The 18,023-nt window shown below is 34.0% G+C and overlaps 1 protein-coding gene across 1 annotated transcript in view; it reads right to left on the reverse strand.

Annotated features, from left to right (window-relative positions):
• Window positions 1-18,023, reverse strand: part of LOC150104511 (WD repeat-containing protein 26) — a 400,251-nt gene that overhangs the window by 193,571 nt on the left and 188,657 nt on the right. The window contains exon 7 of the mRNA XM_090395688.1: window positions 11,794-11,932. Within this exon, the coding sequence (XP_090251814.1) occupies window positions 11,794-11,932 (139 nt within the window). The remainder of the gene's footprint in view (window positions 1-11,793; window positions 11,933-18,023) is intronic.

An 18,023-nucleotide genomic window follows, 5' to 3' on the forward strand; every position in this document is an offset into this window, starting at 1 on the left:
ATTTTACTATTACGTAATTATGACGGGACAAGCAAAAAGACGCTTATGTGAGTTTTTAGATTGTTTATTTTATAGTTACAGTGCTTCTCGTATGTATAATATAGTATATATTATTATATTGGCTTAACGTCAAAGGGATAGGTTTTTGTTTTTGACGTCCTTATTAACATTACATATTTGATAGGAGGGATAAATAATATATAAATATAAAATTTAATTTAGATAACAAAATAATAATATAATACAATCTTCCTATAGGTATATATAGAATGTACCATGGGCGGGAACCACGGACATCCATTTATTGGTAAATACGTCATTTTGGCCTACATGATTGGCCTCCGTAACTATTTTCATGACCTTGCTCCATCTTACAGGTCCTATTCATGTCACTGTTCCCACGATTCACTCTTAATTGCGTTGTCATTCAGGATGGAGATAATCCAAGTTAACCGAATTAAATATTACCCATACAATGATGTTTTATATTTTTCTATCGACCCCTGGGGGTCGATATCGACCACTTTGGCGACCACTGTTATAGACCCTTCATTATGGATAATAAATGAAAGGAAATAATGCAAAGTACACTTTTTAGTTATGTGAAGTGCAAAACTGAAGACGAAGGTAAGGGACCTGAAAATAAAAATATTAAACACATTGGAGAAAAGAGTTCTATTGTGTCATCAACTAAAAACAATCAAGGCATGGTTTCAAGACAAATGGCTAAAGAAATTCAAGCAGTTGTGCTATGAAGATGAAGTCACATTGTATAATATATAAAAAATGTCATATGACTGGTGACTGACAGAAACTCTATATTATTACAAGCTTTTTGAGGTCTTTCCAAAGTAGAGACATGCAATTTTCACAAAAAATGCTGTGACATATAACAACAAATTGCCAGGGGGGAAAATACACATTTAACTGCTTTCAAAGAAAGAGGTATTCTAAAATGTTTGAATACTTAAATTACCTTTTTAATAGTCATTATAAAGCCAAATTCAATAAATCATGTACTGTTATCAAACACTCGTAACAAATGTAACGAATTTGTGTTGGTTACTGCTGATGTCATTACAAAAGTTAGCAAAGAAAAATCAAAGACTCCAGTAGTGAGGCTTCTTCTAGATGCTTCTTCAGATATTTCAAATGACAAGAAACTTGTCCATTATATCAAATGCATAGATAAAAATAGGAAGAAGTGTTTTTTTTTTACATAATTCCTCTCCAAGACTAAGCTGCAATGTATGGTGACAGAGAAGAGAGTGAAATGAACAAGTTCTTATCATTGAAGATTAGTAACTGAACTAACTGGTTAAAAAATAAAAATAAAAATGCAATAAAATTACAAATTATTTCATATAATTTGAATTTCACAGTCTTAAATTCTGTTAGTGATCTTCTCTTTGTTGCTGAAATTGAAATGGTTGTTATATACATTTAAATGACATTTCTGGAGTCCTGGTTGAAAGGTATGGATGAACCCAATATAAATTTAAGACACCAACCCACAGAATGAGTAGACAAGTTTATTTATCTAGAAAGAATAATCATTTTAATGGAAAAGGTTAACAAGAAATAAGGATAATACAAATCCGAAAAAAAATTTTTTCAGCACGAGACAAATACCAAAAGAAAAGTCAACATAAATGCAAAAAAGTGGCCCATGACTTGCTATAATCTATTCTACATTAATATACACCTAAGAAACACAGAATGCTAGAAAAGAAATGGGAAGATGACTGATGGCTTTGGAGATGTGATCTCCAAAGAAGAGATCTGGAGATGAAAACATTACTATCAAGTATTAGAAACAGCAACCAAAAAAGAGGAATATGATATAAGGGTATGGCTGATCATCACAGGAGAAATACAAAAGAAGCAAGCTAACTGAGACATCATTGTATGAAGGATATAGAACACTGGTCAGGCAAAGTACCATTCATATCTTTAGGGATACAAGAGATATGAAGAAAGGAGAATCCATAACACTCAGCCTCCAGATCAGAGATGGCAGCTGAACAAATCCATGCATGAAACCTTGATGCAACTGTCTGTCACATAAGATATACATAAGAGGGAGATAAATGCTGCATGGGAACTGACCAAAAGATATTTAACAACATCAATGTGCAAATATATTCTGAAGATCAAAAGACTGAATAAAGTAGGTGTCAAATGGATGAATAAAGATATTAATTAGCACTAAGTTTGGAAGAAGACGATACTGTGGAGGCAGCAAAAGATGAATAATGGTAGCAGTTAATTGCATGAGGATTATAGAGAAGGCGAGGACAGTGACCCAGTTAGTAAGTACAGTATAACTACAGTATGAGAAGAAATTAGCAAATCAAGTCAAGAAAAGCCAGAGTTTTTAAAATATGTGGTAAGTAGAAGGAAAAGCGATTATGGTAAGATGGTATTAACAGATGAAAATGGCAAGAACAGTATAATACAAATTTAGACAAGGATCAGAACACATTGCTGAAGTATTCAGTGAACAATTTATAAGCATGTTTCATCCTCATCAGAGTGAAATCGTGATAAACTCAAGTGCAGAGGACACAGGTGAAGATGGCTTAATTGTGACCAAGCAGGGGGTATTTGAGGAAATAAATACCCTTAATGTCAATAAGGCAACAGGAAATGTTCCAGGGAATTAGCAGTAGCATTGGCATGCCTGTTTAATAAGTCTTACAACAGCACAGGTTTCAAGAGAGTGGAAAGAAGGTAAAATTGTTCCACTGCATAAAGGTGGTGATAAGGCTGTGGCTGCAAATTATAGGTCAATCTGTATATCTGGAGTTATGTGATAACTACAGATATACAGATACCAATCTCTGCAGTATGGTTAACATACTACAGAGATTGGTAGGAACTAGGATAAAGAAATAGGTTGATAAAAGCAGTATTCAGTGGTTGTCAGCACAGGCTTGTTAAATGGAGATCGTGTTTTACTAACTTATGTGCTATAACTAGGTGACAAATGGCTTGGACAAAGGAGATGAGTATACAGTGATATACTAAGGTATTATAAAGTTGTATATGGGGAGTGCAGTGTAGCGAAGGAGGAGGATCACTAGTGATGTGCTGCATTGGTTGGTATCAGGGCCTTCAAACCATATTTGAATTCTTTTCTGAAAATATCCTAATGCTTAATTTTATCATTGCGTGAAGAGGATCAAAAAATGGCAGCTCACAGCTGATTACAACACTGGCTTTGATTCTGAGCTAATTTGCTCTAAAATGTTACATATATTGTTTTCATCAAATGATTTTATCAAATGAATAAATACAAAACATATAAATAATTAAACACAACTTTAATTGATGCTATATTTTAGACATTGCCAGGGAAATAATATAAAAATTGCAAAAACACATAAAAATGTATGAAATAATAAGTACAAAATCTTTAAAGGCATCTGTGGCATGATTATAAATAATAAATTACACGATAACCACAGTAATTAACTTTAATAAAATGAAAGTACAGATATTTCATACTTAAAATAACAGTATCATCAGTGTGTAGAAATAAGCAATCAAAGGAACTGGATTACAAAGTACATAGAACAGTCGGTGGTTTACCAATTAAAAACTGTTGCTGTATGCTAGAAATTAGTATTAATAAATAATATTATTAAAGAACTATTTTCGATGGTTACATAAGATAAGAATATCTCCCAAACTTTTGGGAGAGAGAGAGACAATTGTTCCAATTCAGATTTGGTTGATGTAAAAGGGCTTCACAACTTTCTTTGAAAAGGCGTTCAGATTTAAACCTGCATGTATTTAATATTCTTACTGATATTCTTTAATTATTTTTTCTACAGAACGGACTATTTGTCCACAGTATGTTAGATTACAATAATAAATTTAGTTTAATCCTTTATCCAAGTGTGTGCAAACAAAGTTTGCGCCTGAAAGTATCTTCAGGACTGAGGTAAGGTGATACAACACCGGGCGACTCCTTGCAAAGGTGGAACAAGCTACCAACACTTCTATCTCAGTATCTCCCATAATGCAAAACACATCTCCTTGCAGATATGTATAATATTATGCATTAAATGGGAAGGGCCACTACCCAGACTAGTTTCGACCTTTATTGAGGTCTCTTCAGTGGGAGCCAGGCCCAAGTGGGGATACCAAGGCAGAAGCATTAGCAAGGTCATCTCCTCCTATAGGAGCTGCCAAACGGTGTGCCACCTTTTTATTAAATTGCTCTGGATTTAGAGAAAGATGTTGAAAGTTTATTTTTCACTTGGTCAGACTATAATAAATTTAGTTTAATCCTTTATCCAAGTGTGTGCAAACAAAGTTTGCACCTGAAAGTATCTTCAGGACTGAGATAAGGTGGTACAACAATGGGCGACTCCTTGCAAAGGTGGAGCAAGCTACCAACACTTCTATTTCAGCATCTCCCCCCCCCAAAAAAAAGTTAGATTACATTTACACGGTATCTGGTAAACACCAGCTAATAATAGAGATGCCAGTTTGTCTTTTGTAGATGGCAACAGATGAGAAATTTTGTCAATCGGAAAATATGTAGGAATGAGATGATATTTCTACCAAACGGTTCCAAGATGCATGCCAGAAATATAAGGAATTGGAACTCTGCAGTCTGCTGAAGAATCGTGAGGTGTTGGAACATAGGAGTCAATTATCTGCTGGATTTGATTAGGGTTGTAATCATTAAATTCCATTAACCTTTTGATAGTGGGGAGTTCTTGTTGTAAGCTTGACAGATCTTATGTACCTATTAATTAAGGACTTGATAACACCAATTTTCTGGGAGGTGTGATGAGCAGACTTTTGGTGGATGTATCTGCCAGTAAAGGTAATGTTATATTTCACTCTTTTGTGTTCTCCTTTGTTATTTTTGTTCTTATACCACGTGTGTTGTTGTTCGTGGCCCTTCGCTCTAATTCTTTTCCTAAAATCTCTAAACTTTTTCTATCAAATACTATTTAGGGTCCTTAGATTACCTACTCTCTAACTTGGGCGAGGCATTCCCTTTTTCCTCAGAAGAATTTATATATTGCGCCAGCCTGAGTTTAGGTACAGAGTATATCTCAACCTAGGGAGGGTCACAGAAATTAGATGCCACTAATGTGGTTACAACTAAATCAGAGGCCCATAGCCCTTCCTTCTTAACTTACTTTGGGTATCCCCACGTCCATATACAGATTAACAGGTTCGTAATTTTTATGAGTGGTAAGAGTCAGTCTACATGGTCAGATCACGCACATATGAAACAATGAAACATATTTAATGAACTCATAAGTAATACAATGCACAGACAATATGTAAGCAATATTAAGTTAAAATCATCTAAGGCTTCACTCACTCTCTCATACCGTAAATATACAATTTCTCATTACATAGAATGTTTCCTTCAAATGGTTAAAATACTATATACAGTTGATCAGGTGCTCGTTAGACACGAACACATCTTGTTTCCTTTTCGTATGGGTTAAAACATTGGTTCTTAACAAATTCGCGGTTCTCGGACATCAGTCTAATGAGATTTAAAATGTTCTATAATCTGCTTAATCTTCAAAGTTTATTTTTCATTCTGAAACACAAAATTTCTTCCGTTCACAATCATCCTAATGTTTAAGGGACAAAGAATATGTAAGGTACTTATCTACATTGCACAGGTTTTCGGGGTTCCTTCCATCCTTCCTTGGTAGTGGAAAACTTAGTTGTTCAAGGTTTGCTGCCACGTGGGAATCACGTGTATTCTTTGAGTCTGGCGCTCGCTTCTTCAAGAATTACATCGGTGCACTTTCTTTGCCGATGACCCGCAATTTTATCTGCCGTACTCTGCTGCAATGCCTTGCCGGGACCTACAGTAGTCAACTCCAGGAACGTAGGAGTTGGACATCATTGACCACTGAGGAGCAAACAGAGAGAAAACCAAAACAAAAACAAATGGGGGGGGGGGGGGTGTCCAGACCTGTGTTGCTGCATATATTCTCCCCTTCCAGCCCTCTTTTCGAGTTAGATTTTGCATATTCTGCCCTTCGATTCGTCCCAGACTGGGCGATCTCATCACACCGCCATATGGGGCTTTCCATTTTCAGGAACGCGTGCCTCTAGATATTTTCCACGAACTAGCACCCATGGGCACTTACAATATTATGGTGGTATGTGAGCGACCTTTGCCCTTCCTTAGGCAGTGTACTGACGCTTGCATGTGTAGTTATAAATCGCTAGTAATTATCTTTACATATACTCTTTGATTATCTTACATCTACAATTCTAATTTAGATCTGTCAAAGCACATACTAAATATTTCGTTCATCTTATTGATCATGATATTAATTCTTTTTTTGACATGAACTTAATTGCTGAAACGACAAGTATGCTCTCTTAATGGGGCATATTCTGTTAGAATCTGGATGGGCGACTTCATTGTAAATGAGGTTGCCCATTTCAGATCTAACAGTAGGTTTTTGATAAACGCTGGTTGATAAATTACCAGAGGCTGTGCATATAAGGTGAATGTCCAAGAGCGGTAAACTACCAGCCTTTTCTTTTTCCATGGTTATTTGAATATGTGGGTGGAAGCTATTGATCTGTTGTAGGAAAGTGGTAAGTTCATTTTCAAAATGAGGCCAAATAGCAAAGATATCAACATAACGAAACCAATGAGAGGGTTGGGGATGAATGGATAAGAACAAAGTATATTCTAGATGGTTCAAAAAATAGTTTGTCCAAGGTGGAGACAGAGGGCTACCCATGGCAGTACCTTCAACTTGTCTATAGCTCTTGTTTATCCAGCTGAAATATCTTGATTGTATAACAAATTCAAAAATCTTTGCAACATCAGGAGGGTAATCATCATACAATAAATTAACAGTGACAGATAACTGAATGTTAATAAAGAGGGAAACAATGTCAAAGCTGACTAATAAATCCGACTCTTGTATTTGAATATCCTTGCATTTTTCAAGAAAATGTGTGGAATCCTTGATGAATGATCTGCATTGTCCAGTATGAGATAAATGTGACAGAAATTTAGCAATTGTATAGGTGGGAGAGCCAATACAATTCACGATGGGTCTCACTGGATAACCTTCTTTATGAATTTTTGGGAGGCCATATAAACGAGGAGTTCTTCCAAAATGAATGCACAACTTGTCCACAGTACTTTGATCTCAGCTAACAACTTCCTCGAGCAGTTTATTTATTTGTTTGATTTGCATTTTTTGTAGGGTTATAATTAATTTCTTGATAGGTGGAGGTATTAGTATCCTGTAAAAGGCAGTCTATTTTTCTCTCATAGTCAGCCTTATCCATTATCACTACCACTTTTCCTTTATCTGCTTTCGAAATAGATATATTGCTATTTTTTCTTAATGAAACTAGCATCCAGGTTTCAACACTCAATAAACTGCATGAAGGTAATTTGCTTTTAAAAAGTGAAGTAGCAACTTCAAAACATAGTTTATTAACATCTTCGCTGGAAAGTCCCGACAGATTGCATTCAATGTTATGAAAAAATTCCAGATAGAATGCATTTTGGTACTACAGCAAAGTCATGGTCTTTAGCTAATACACTAGTTTCGGCATCAGATAATGGGCAACCAGAAATATTCACAATCCATTTATTATTGGGAGTGTTGTCAGGAGTAATTTTTTTTGTTTACGGTATAAAGATTCATATTTTTGCATCAGTTTGCAGGAATGTCTTTCATAAGAATGGGCTAAAGATTGTTTAGAAACACAAAGAATAATATCCAGTAATTCGTCATCTAGGGTAGCTGAAATCCTTCTTTCAAAATCTAAAATTGACTGAATATTATATGCTAAATCTTTTGCAGTCGCTCGAAGTTGGTTCCGTATCAAGTAAAAACTTGTACGAATATAAATTGCGTGAGCTCCAGTCGACCAAATAGTTTCTCTAAAATCTAGCAAATGCAGGAATAACTTTCATCTCACGACATTTTTTGAGAAAGGCAATCCAAGCACAAAGCTTACCTTGTAAAACCGATAATTTTCCAAACTTGCCTGTTTATTTAGTGAATTCTTCCCCGTGAAGGATATTGAGTCTAATCTTTAAAGGTACCTGTGGCATGATTATAAATAATAAATTACACTAACCACAGTAATTAACTTTAATGAAATGAAAGTACAGATATTTTATACTGAAAATGACAGTATGTAGTGCCATCAGTGAGTAGAAACAAGCAATCAAAGGAACTGGATAAAAGTATATAGAGCTGCCGGTGGTTTACCAATTAACAGTTTTTAATTGGTAAACCATTGACTACTCTATGTACTTTGTCATTGGTTCCTTTGATTGCTTGTTTCTACAGACTGATGATGTACTGTTATTTTCAGTACGAAATATCATTAAAGTTAATTACTGTGGTTATCGTGTAATTTATTATCAATAAGTACAAAATTTAGACTGAAAGCCTAAAGTACTACGAGGGCTACCCTCTATGGGTGTTGTTGACTAGCCTTAGCTCATGGATGGGAGACCTAAGAATTGAAGTTCACCCAAATCTTAGGAGGTTTAACACAACCATATTTATTACGATTTTTTTTTTTTTTTAAATCTGCTGCTGATTCAAAAAAAAAAAAAAAAAAAAAAAAAAAGGTCTTTTATGTATTTGTTGAGGTGAAGCATAGTATTTTTTTTTTTCTATTGCAAGGTATCCAAGGCATGGACCTGACTGACCATACTTATGATAGAAGATGTATTTCTTCTGGGCAGATATTAGCATATCTTCCAGTTTGACCATAATATGATAAATTGCAAGAACAAGGAACTTTGTAAACACCCAGAGCAGAGGGCAGCCAACTTCAGATGAAGTTTGAATGCAGCAGAGATTGTACTTCTGGCTATTTTTTCTAAGGTGTTTCAGATATAAGGAACAATGATGACATTGCTGAGAAGGATGGGAGGAAAAATTAATTTGTTGATCTTTTTGACACTGCAGACACTGGACAAAGAAAGTGTGGCAAATAAAGAAGAGTTCAGCTGTAAGGGAAACCTGGCTAGAACAGAGATTGGAGAGTGTTGACGAGGGCTTTGATAACACCACATTGCTGGGAAAGTTTGTGCATGTATCCACCTGTGTGGGTGGGTTTTCTGTCAACTGAGAAAGAAAGGGTGCACTGAAAAGACATGCGATTAGAGTATCTAGAAAAGGCAGGCTATTATTATTATTTTCTTTTTTTTTTATATAGTGAACTGGATTCAAGGATGCTGGCGGTTGAGATGAGGGATGAAGGAGTCCAATGTCTCTAAGTCATGTGGCCAAATAGGGAACACATTATCAATGTATCTTAGTCAATATAGAAGATTTGAGAACAGCAGACATTCCAACAGCCAACATCCCAGAATCCATTTTGTGCACATTTGTGTGTTTTTGCAATTTTTATATTTTTCCCTGATGATGTCTCAGTGACTGAGAGAAAAAGAAAGTAATTAAAATGAGTAATGATTAAAACTAACCTGATAAAGAAAGAAAGTGAGGCAAAAAAGAAAGGAAGAAAGTGTCTCAGTGACTGGCAAAAAAAAAAAAAAGAGGCAAAATATAGAATTCATTAAAGTTGCGTTTAATTATTCATATGTGATACTCATTCCACGAAACCTAATAAGTTTAAACCAACAAGTAAGTGTAAATAGTCGATTGTGATACACAAAAAATATACATTTCTTTTATTTTTTATATATTACATGTTCAACCGTGTCAAAATCATTAAAAATAAATAAATAAATAAAAATAAAATGCAAACTACTGTTCATACCTGATAGATGTGTAAAATGCAAGCTCATTTTAAACTATTTATATGTGGATGAATATAGCTCATTTTTGAAGACTATAAAATGTATTATGGTTATAGGTATCATTTCTGGAAAATTTTCCATGTTACTCCTCTAAGTAAATATTAATTTTTATAGCAATTTTTGTTTAGGAGTAGCCCTTTGTATAATGTCATTGGCTTTTTACTCAATTTTCAGGACATTATTGATGTTTTAAAGACAGCTACATGAAGAATATATAGGAAGAATAATTTTGGACATACCTTTGCAGGATGTTCCTGGTTGCCTTCTTATTCAGCGGCATCTGGCTTATGCCAATATACATTTGTATTACTGCTGAAGTATGATGTTTAAACTCAGCAGCCCATTTTTTAATTGTCGAAAATAAAGGAGAAGAGTGCCCATAAACTTTTATTAACTTCAAATGAATTTCTTCTGGGGTTAAACCTTCTTTTACAAAGAATTTTATAACCGAATGATACTCAATTTCATCCATTTCAAGGGATACAAACAATACTTTTGCTTCAGACAGTTGTATAAAACAAACTACTTGATAGAATGACTTGCAATTTCACATAGATGCTTATGGCAGATGTACCAACTTGGAAAAAAAAAAAACCTTGTCAATAGTGTTGCCATTTATAGTTGAAGCCGAGAACTTTTCAGACCACCCTCGTACAGTTTAAAATATAACTGGGTTAAAAATGTCATATTTTGACACTGCTTTGAATAGATTTATATTTTGCAGTAGGATTTATATCTATCTTACTTAAACACTGCAGGAACGAATCTCAAAGTTTTAATTTAAACAATGAATAAAATTTTCAAATTTTTTTTTCACTAAAATTAACCTGATTAAAACAAAGAATTATATATTCATGAATGCAAAAACTGCAACATGCATAAATAACAAGCACTCATTTAATTAACAGTTGCCTATATATCACCCTGTGTAGCTCATAGAGTTACATGCTAAACTCACAAGAAAATTGTAGGATACTTAACATCGCAAAACACAGTAAATAAAGCTTCTCCCATTGTTACTCTATAAAAGCAAATGCAACACACATTGTTCATTTAACAAGACACCTGTAGATAGGAAATGAATTAGAAGTGCAGGTATCGAGACAGCATGATATTTATTAAGGAAGAATCATGAGAGATATAACAGTGTAAGCAAAAATTCAATTGGCCAAAAACAAATATCTAAGAAACTACTTTATGATGAACAATAGGCAATTTTAACTGAAAAAGATGGAAACATACACACAACTGAAAGAAATGGAAATCTCAGACACAGATAGCCACTGACTTGATATCATATAACATCTTTTTGAAGTCTCCATATGCCACTGATAGTATGCAGATGCACAGTTTACTAGGATTTCATTCTAATGAAGGGAAAGCTGTACAAGTAATTATATAAATATATATATATTTGTTGCATATACATACATATATATATATATATATGCAACAAAATAAAAAGTACATAAGCAACATTGTCAAAAGGAGTAGTATGAAGGGAGATACAATGAATAAATTGGATCAACACTAATTTATAAATAACTAGTTCAAATGAATGAAGCTAGTTATATTCTTTTTTTTTAAAAAAAATCATAAGTGACCGATAATCCAAAATGATATGATTAACCTTGGCCAATCAGGCTGATCATACAGTTTCCACTCTCTAAAACCTACAAGCCATGGAGTTTGAATCTCTTGTTATGGATGTTAAATAATGTGTTTAAGTTGGAAATGATTTTTGCATCATCCAGTGTGAGACCACCACTCATTAATGGTAACTTGAAGTGGCTAGAAAATGTAACATTTCTAATCACTAGAGTAGCATTTCTGGATTATCTAACTCTTAGCCCACACAACTACTAATATATGTGTGACAAGTAACCTTTTGTGGGTTGATTAAAACATTCATTCTTAAGCTTATTTTATAAAGAAGTTAAACTCACAAATTAAAAATATGGAAATAAAAGTATACTTACAGGATCAACTTCCCAGACAATCACGGTACTGTCCTTGGATCCAGTAGCTAATTTTGAACCATTGTTAGAAAATCTACAGAACCAAACTTCATCACAGTGATCATTTAGTATTTGGACTGTTTCACAAGGAAACTGCTCTCTATGGAAGACAATTGTGAAAACAGCATCTTAAAATTGACAGCTCTTAATAAAACAAAGTTTATTTAGTGACTCATTCTATTAATATAAACCAAAAGGATTTTACAATTGCTTAATCCTAATAGTGTTGAATGTTTGAAGTGACTCTTTATTTTGTGCATGCGCTTAGTTCCATATGTGAAATTAGCAATAAAGGACATGTAATCATTCTATTCAGTATCCAAAACTTACTATAAATATTGTAATAAGGCATGTTGAAGACATGCTAGTTCATTATTAGTGTGACCAGTTGAAAAGATGACCAGCTATTAACTGGTTGGTTAACATATTTATTTGTATAAACTTTAATGTAGTATGCAATTTGTAAATACATTTAGTGAACTTATGCATCAGCACAATTTAGCAAAAAAGTCAAAATCAACACATTTTAATACTATGGAGTGATGCATTATCATGGGAAACCAAAGTAACCATTATACACACAAACATATCATACATCTCCTTAAACTCATTCACTGTCAGGGAACTTGCAACTGATTCTAGTAATCCATTCTGCTCATTCACCACTCTCCATGCAAAAAATCTAGCCTGCACACCCTTACTAACCACTCTTACACAACTTTCACAGATGGCACCTAGGTCTCTGGCTATTTGTCATATACTGAAAAATTTCTTTTGCATCAATTTTATATAACCTCTTTAATATCTTATCAAGTTACTATCATGTCCCCTCTTTACCACCTATCAATCAAACTTTGTAACCCACACACACCTTCAACCTATTCTCATAGGAAGCATTCCACAGACCTGTCACTAGCTTAGTCACTCATCTCCGAATACTCTCTCTACCTCCTCCTGATCCCCAAGAAACCCAGGTGACCAAATCTGTGCAGAGTAGTCAAGATGCAGCCAAATCATACTTGTGTGTTTTTCAAAATCCATGTAATCCTTTGAGCCATTTTACCAACTTTTGCAATATGCCCTCTAAACATCAAAGCTCTTTCCGCCATTACCCCCAAGTCCCCAGCCTCATCAATTTCCTGCAATCCAGTAATATGATACACAGGATGTAACTTTTTCAACCCGAAGTGCATAACCTTTCATTCTGCAACATAAAATTGACAATCATTATCTTCTACCCATAGTGCTATTATTATGTCATCATTCACTTGCTAGACTGGTTGGCCAAATGGTTAATGTATCTGATCACCAACTAACAGCTAAGAGTTCAAATCTAGGCTGTAGGCATGGTGTGAGTTTCTTTAGATAGAAGATAAATTCTGTCTAGTGTGGGCTCACTATCATGCTTACTGCAGGTCTAGAGTGGCTTGAAAATGTTCCATGTTTGGTTTCCCAAGTAGGGTTTCTTAAGTATGCAAAAAAATAAAAATAAAGAAATACAAATAATGATTTTAAAAAATCCTTAGGACACCCAAGATACTAACATACTGGAGTGCAACTCTTTCATGAGCGAGAGTCACATTAAAAAAAAAAAATTTGGAACACAGATAAAAATCAGTATCATACTGAAAAGAAACATCTACTTAAGCTTTGAAAACATCAAAGTTTAGCAGATCCCAGGTTCCTGTTAAGTAAATCAAAATGTGTCTTTTATACATAATCAGCAAACTAAATTATACATAAAAGTAGTTAAACAAAATTCAGGGAAAACTTTGGGGGGAATATGAAAGATAATTATATCAGGAAAATATCTGAGATATTTGGGAGGCTAACGAAAAAAACTTTCAGCTAGCAGAAAGAATAAACTAAGAATCAGAGATGATAAAACAGACATAAAAACTGAAGAGATGAATATTCTGGATGCCTGAAGTAATTACATTTGAAAATTATTCCTGGCAAACATAATCAAAGACTTCGAATTTGTCATCACATCATTCAAAGAATCTAGCTACATGCATATTAAAATGACTATGATTTTGAGGTCATTGTAGATGTTCTATCTGTATTTAAGAAGGAAAGTCATATTCTCACAAGATTCCTTCATTATGGAATACTATATGATGGAATATAAAGTAGTGAGTAGTTAATTCTGACTCACTGATAATGAGGTGAAAGTGTCCAATCACCATCTCGTTAATTAGAGCCAAGATAGGTTGATTGGAATTAGAGCCACACCAACGAAAGCTATGAAGCAAGGATACTTAGGTCTGTTGTGTATTCTTGGACAATGCCTCTTTTTACATATGAAAAACCCATGTTACAAAGAGATAAAATACTCCCACCACTGTATGAACAAGCTAAATCACCATTTGAAAAACTTCAAAGGTTCCATGTGCCCGATCTCAATTTAGCATACTAAATTTTACTTTATAGTGTATTACTGTTCTGACGGAATTGTTCACCATGTCTGTCACTGACATGGAAGAAAGAAATCAAAATGCGAATCCTTATTGAAGAGCTTCATAACATCACATTTGTATATCTTCTGGAAGGTCTCTACACACTTTGAACACTTCTAAAAACTGAAATAAATGGGAAAGTCTTCCATGCTGGCTTTACAGTCACCATTAAGATGAATGCTAATAAAAGAAATACCCTTCTCAAGCGTACAGATCTGTAGGCCAAAAAAATTATTTTGTGTGCAATTCTTGCATCATTTATTCTTGGAAAGTTATCTTTTAGATACTAAAAATCATTACTGTTCTTATCTACATCTTTAATAAAGATTTTTCAGACCTCATTTAATCTCAAGCAGAGGGGTCAGAAATGCTTGTCAGGAGGAGGATGCAAAATGCTTTACTCTTTTAGCATTAAACTTTATTATACTGACAACTTTTTTTTTTAAATCTCATAATGGCAGCCTTAGCTCAGTTATTTATCCAACTCACATAAAAGTAGCAGTATTATATGGAATCTAGCTTTATATGCATATTAAAATTGCTTTGATTTCGAGGTCACTGTAGATGTTATATCTGTATTTAAAAGCCTATTCCAACAAGATTCCTTCATATGGAATACTATGAATAACCATGTGTGCAAAAGCAAAGTTTTCTTTTGAAGTAAGCTTTGATGCACCTATAAACAAATGGCATTTGTTAGATTATGTTTTTTCTAAGCTTTATTAATTCTAGATGTCATAAAAAAAATGAAATGTAAAATAGAACATTCCAAGTTTTTTAGTAACATAAAAACCAGTGTACAGATAGGAGGCAGTATTTCATTGTAGTAGTTGAATACAGTTGGTATGGTAACACGGAGTGAACCCCATCGAACACGTGGGACAAACTGGAGTGTCGATTGAGGTCCAGAGCAGCATGCTCTCGATCTTCAATGAACTCATGGAGACAAATTCAACCTGATGTCTGCCAAATATTGGTGGAAAGCCTCCCTCAAAGGGTGCAGGAGGTGATCGAAGCCAAAGATGGACATACCCGATATTAGAGTTTGCATGCTAGTATCAATTGTAAATTACTAAAGTGTCTGAACAATTATTGGTAGATAATGTATATACATACTCACTCTACATATGAGGTTACAAGACTACTAACACAACAGTGCTGCACACACGTATAGCACAACACCATGTGTGAGAAATTAATACTATGTTATTCAAGTAGTTGCTCCTAAATTGCAGCTGACTTGCTTTATCAGCTTTAAGGAATTAAATAATCAAAATTTGCTGAATAATGCAACCATTAGTGGTGTCTGCAGCACACACCCCCCCATCCCCTTTAATAATTGTGAGCAAGCTTGCTCTGGTTTTAATTTGTTCCAAAACTATAAGGACATCTCAAGGAACAACTATAATCCAGATGGCAAAAACAGTGAACACTGTTTGCCTCATCTGTAGATAAAGTAAATCCACCTCCCACCCTTCCTAATTAGTAATTAAGCTGAAGCAACATAAGAAACAAGCATATTCCACATCTGGTGGAAAAATTGCTGAATTACAGTTATTAAGGCTAATGTAATTTGTAGACATGAGCTTACTATATGTGTAGGTTATATGAAAATAAAATGAAGCATTTAATATAAAAAAATTACACATATCACATCAGGGAAAACAGACCAAAAAAAAAAAAAAAAAAGGCTGTTACGTAAAGCAAGAATGACATGAAGTCAAACACTACAGAGTGCATTCTTACTATTGTTCTCCAGTAAGTCATACTATCAGGAATGCATTGAATAAAATATAGCCAACAGGCAATGAAGGATAAAGACTCTTGAGATAACAGCACATGTTCAAAATTTACGTGGAAATACTTATATAAAATAAAGTATCTGCATAAGAGCATGAATATATTGAAGCTAATCATTAGCTATAAGCAGGCGTTCAAGGTCACTATTTCTCAAAATTTAGCAATTTTAGACCACTACTAAAATTCAGATCAGGTTGACTGAGAAGGACTTCACAGCATGCTTTCTGTCTCTCAATTTGGAAGGAAGCAAGTGCAAAAATTTTGTGTTGTTCCAAAGGAATGACTAGCAGAAACTGAACGTTCTCAAAACCAGATTTCTCAGGTTGGAGAAATACACATAATCCATATCTTCTCATCATCAGAAGTCTACAATATGACATGTGTGGCAAAATCAGGAGGAAATGAAAACAAGAAATACATTATGAAAATTATGGAAACAGCTACCATGTTAGAGTAAAACTTTAGTTTAATATAAAACAAAATAAACACTTGACGTTTCAACCTTCACATTAAGGTCATCATCTGGAGTATATACATAATATATATATACACAAAGAAACAAGCTGCACTACATTCTACATGGCATGCTAAAGTTACTGACCAACCGTTACAACTATTGGCCTGACCGCTAATGGTGAAAAAAAAAAAAAAAACTTACATCAAAGCTAGAGTCCTGTTGTTGTTATTATTGTTATCTATTACGTTACAAAATTAAATTAAGCTGGAGAGCAACAAGTTTATAAAAAGGAAAAAATAAAAATAAAAGATTACTCACCTAAGTATATATATATAAGTTACAACCAACTGGTATGGATAGGCCAATAAAAGCTGAAGAATTGCTTAGAGTCCTAAGTCAGGGTTTGCTGGAAACTAAGTGAGCTGAATGTGTGCCATCCATTTTTTTTTTTTTTTTTTTTTTTTTTTTTTCACCCAAGGTCAGGCCAACAGTTGCAATGGTTGGTCAGCAACTGTAGCATGCCATGTAGATTGTAGTGAAGCCTGTTTCTTTGTATATATGTGTGTATATGCCAGATGATAACCTTAATGTGAAGGTCGAAATGTCGACTGTTTATTTTGGTTTATATTAAACTAAAGTTTTACTCTAACACGATAGTTGTTTCCATAATTTTCATAATTTTTAGAACCTTTGAGATGCATCCATCCAAGAATACCTTTCAATATTAGGAAGAAACATTCTTTTGATATATAATGATGTGCTATTAATAGAGTAATTATCAAGGATGTGTTGTAATTGGGATGGAAAGTAACTACTGAGTATCATGTTATCTTTAATGCATCGTAATTGCTGCATGAAACTGCAGTTAGAAGAGCAGATCACATGTGCCTAATGGGAAATGGCCTTGACAATTCTGGATTTTGTGGAGGGTGATGCACTGAATCCTGGAAAACACCTCTTCCATTAATCCTTCAAGAACTTTTAGCCAAATCATGGAAGTGATGTGACAACCTAAGGATCAAAATCAATAATAAGACTAACACTGGAAAAACAGACAAGGAAACAGAAAGCATGAACTATGTTCCCAGTAGAGAACCTAGAATTGTCACTAAATAATTAAATAATCAAACTGTATAACAATTTAACTATTTAGAGACAATATTTACATGGTACATAAAAAATTTAAAAAACTTATTTAAAAAAGAACTGATAACAGAATAATGCCATTAAAATTTATTAAACTGGTGGAAAACCAGTTTGAATAAATTTAAATAAGATACTGGTCAATTTTAAGCATATTGGATTAGAGAGCTGGGGTAGAAATAAAACAACTGATCGAAGACTAATTGATATTATTAATATTCAAGAACATTTCAGTAGAGTTAATCTAAGACTGCAGTACGATTACTAAAACATCACGATCTAGGTGATTTGATGCAATTAGCAGTGGCTTAGAAGACCACAATGCAAGGGCC

The sequence above is a fragment of the Typopeltis vanoorti genome, chromosome 7, assembly GCF_054136105.1.
Source record: "Typopeltis vanoorti isolate ZY-2024b chromosome 7, IOZ_Tvanoo_1.0, whole genome shotgun sequence".
Taxonomy (NCBI): domain Eukaryota; kingdom Metazoa; phylum Arthropoda; class Arachnida; order Uropygi; family Thelyphonidae; genus Typopeltis; species Typopeltis vanoorti.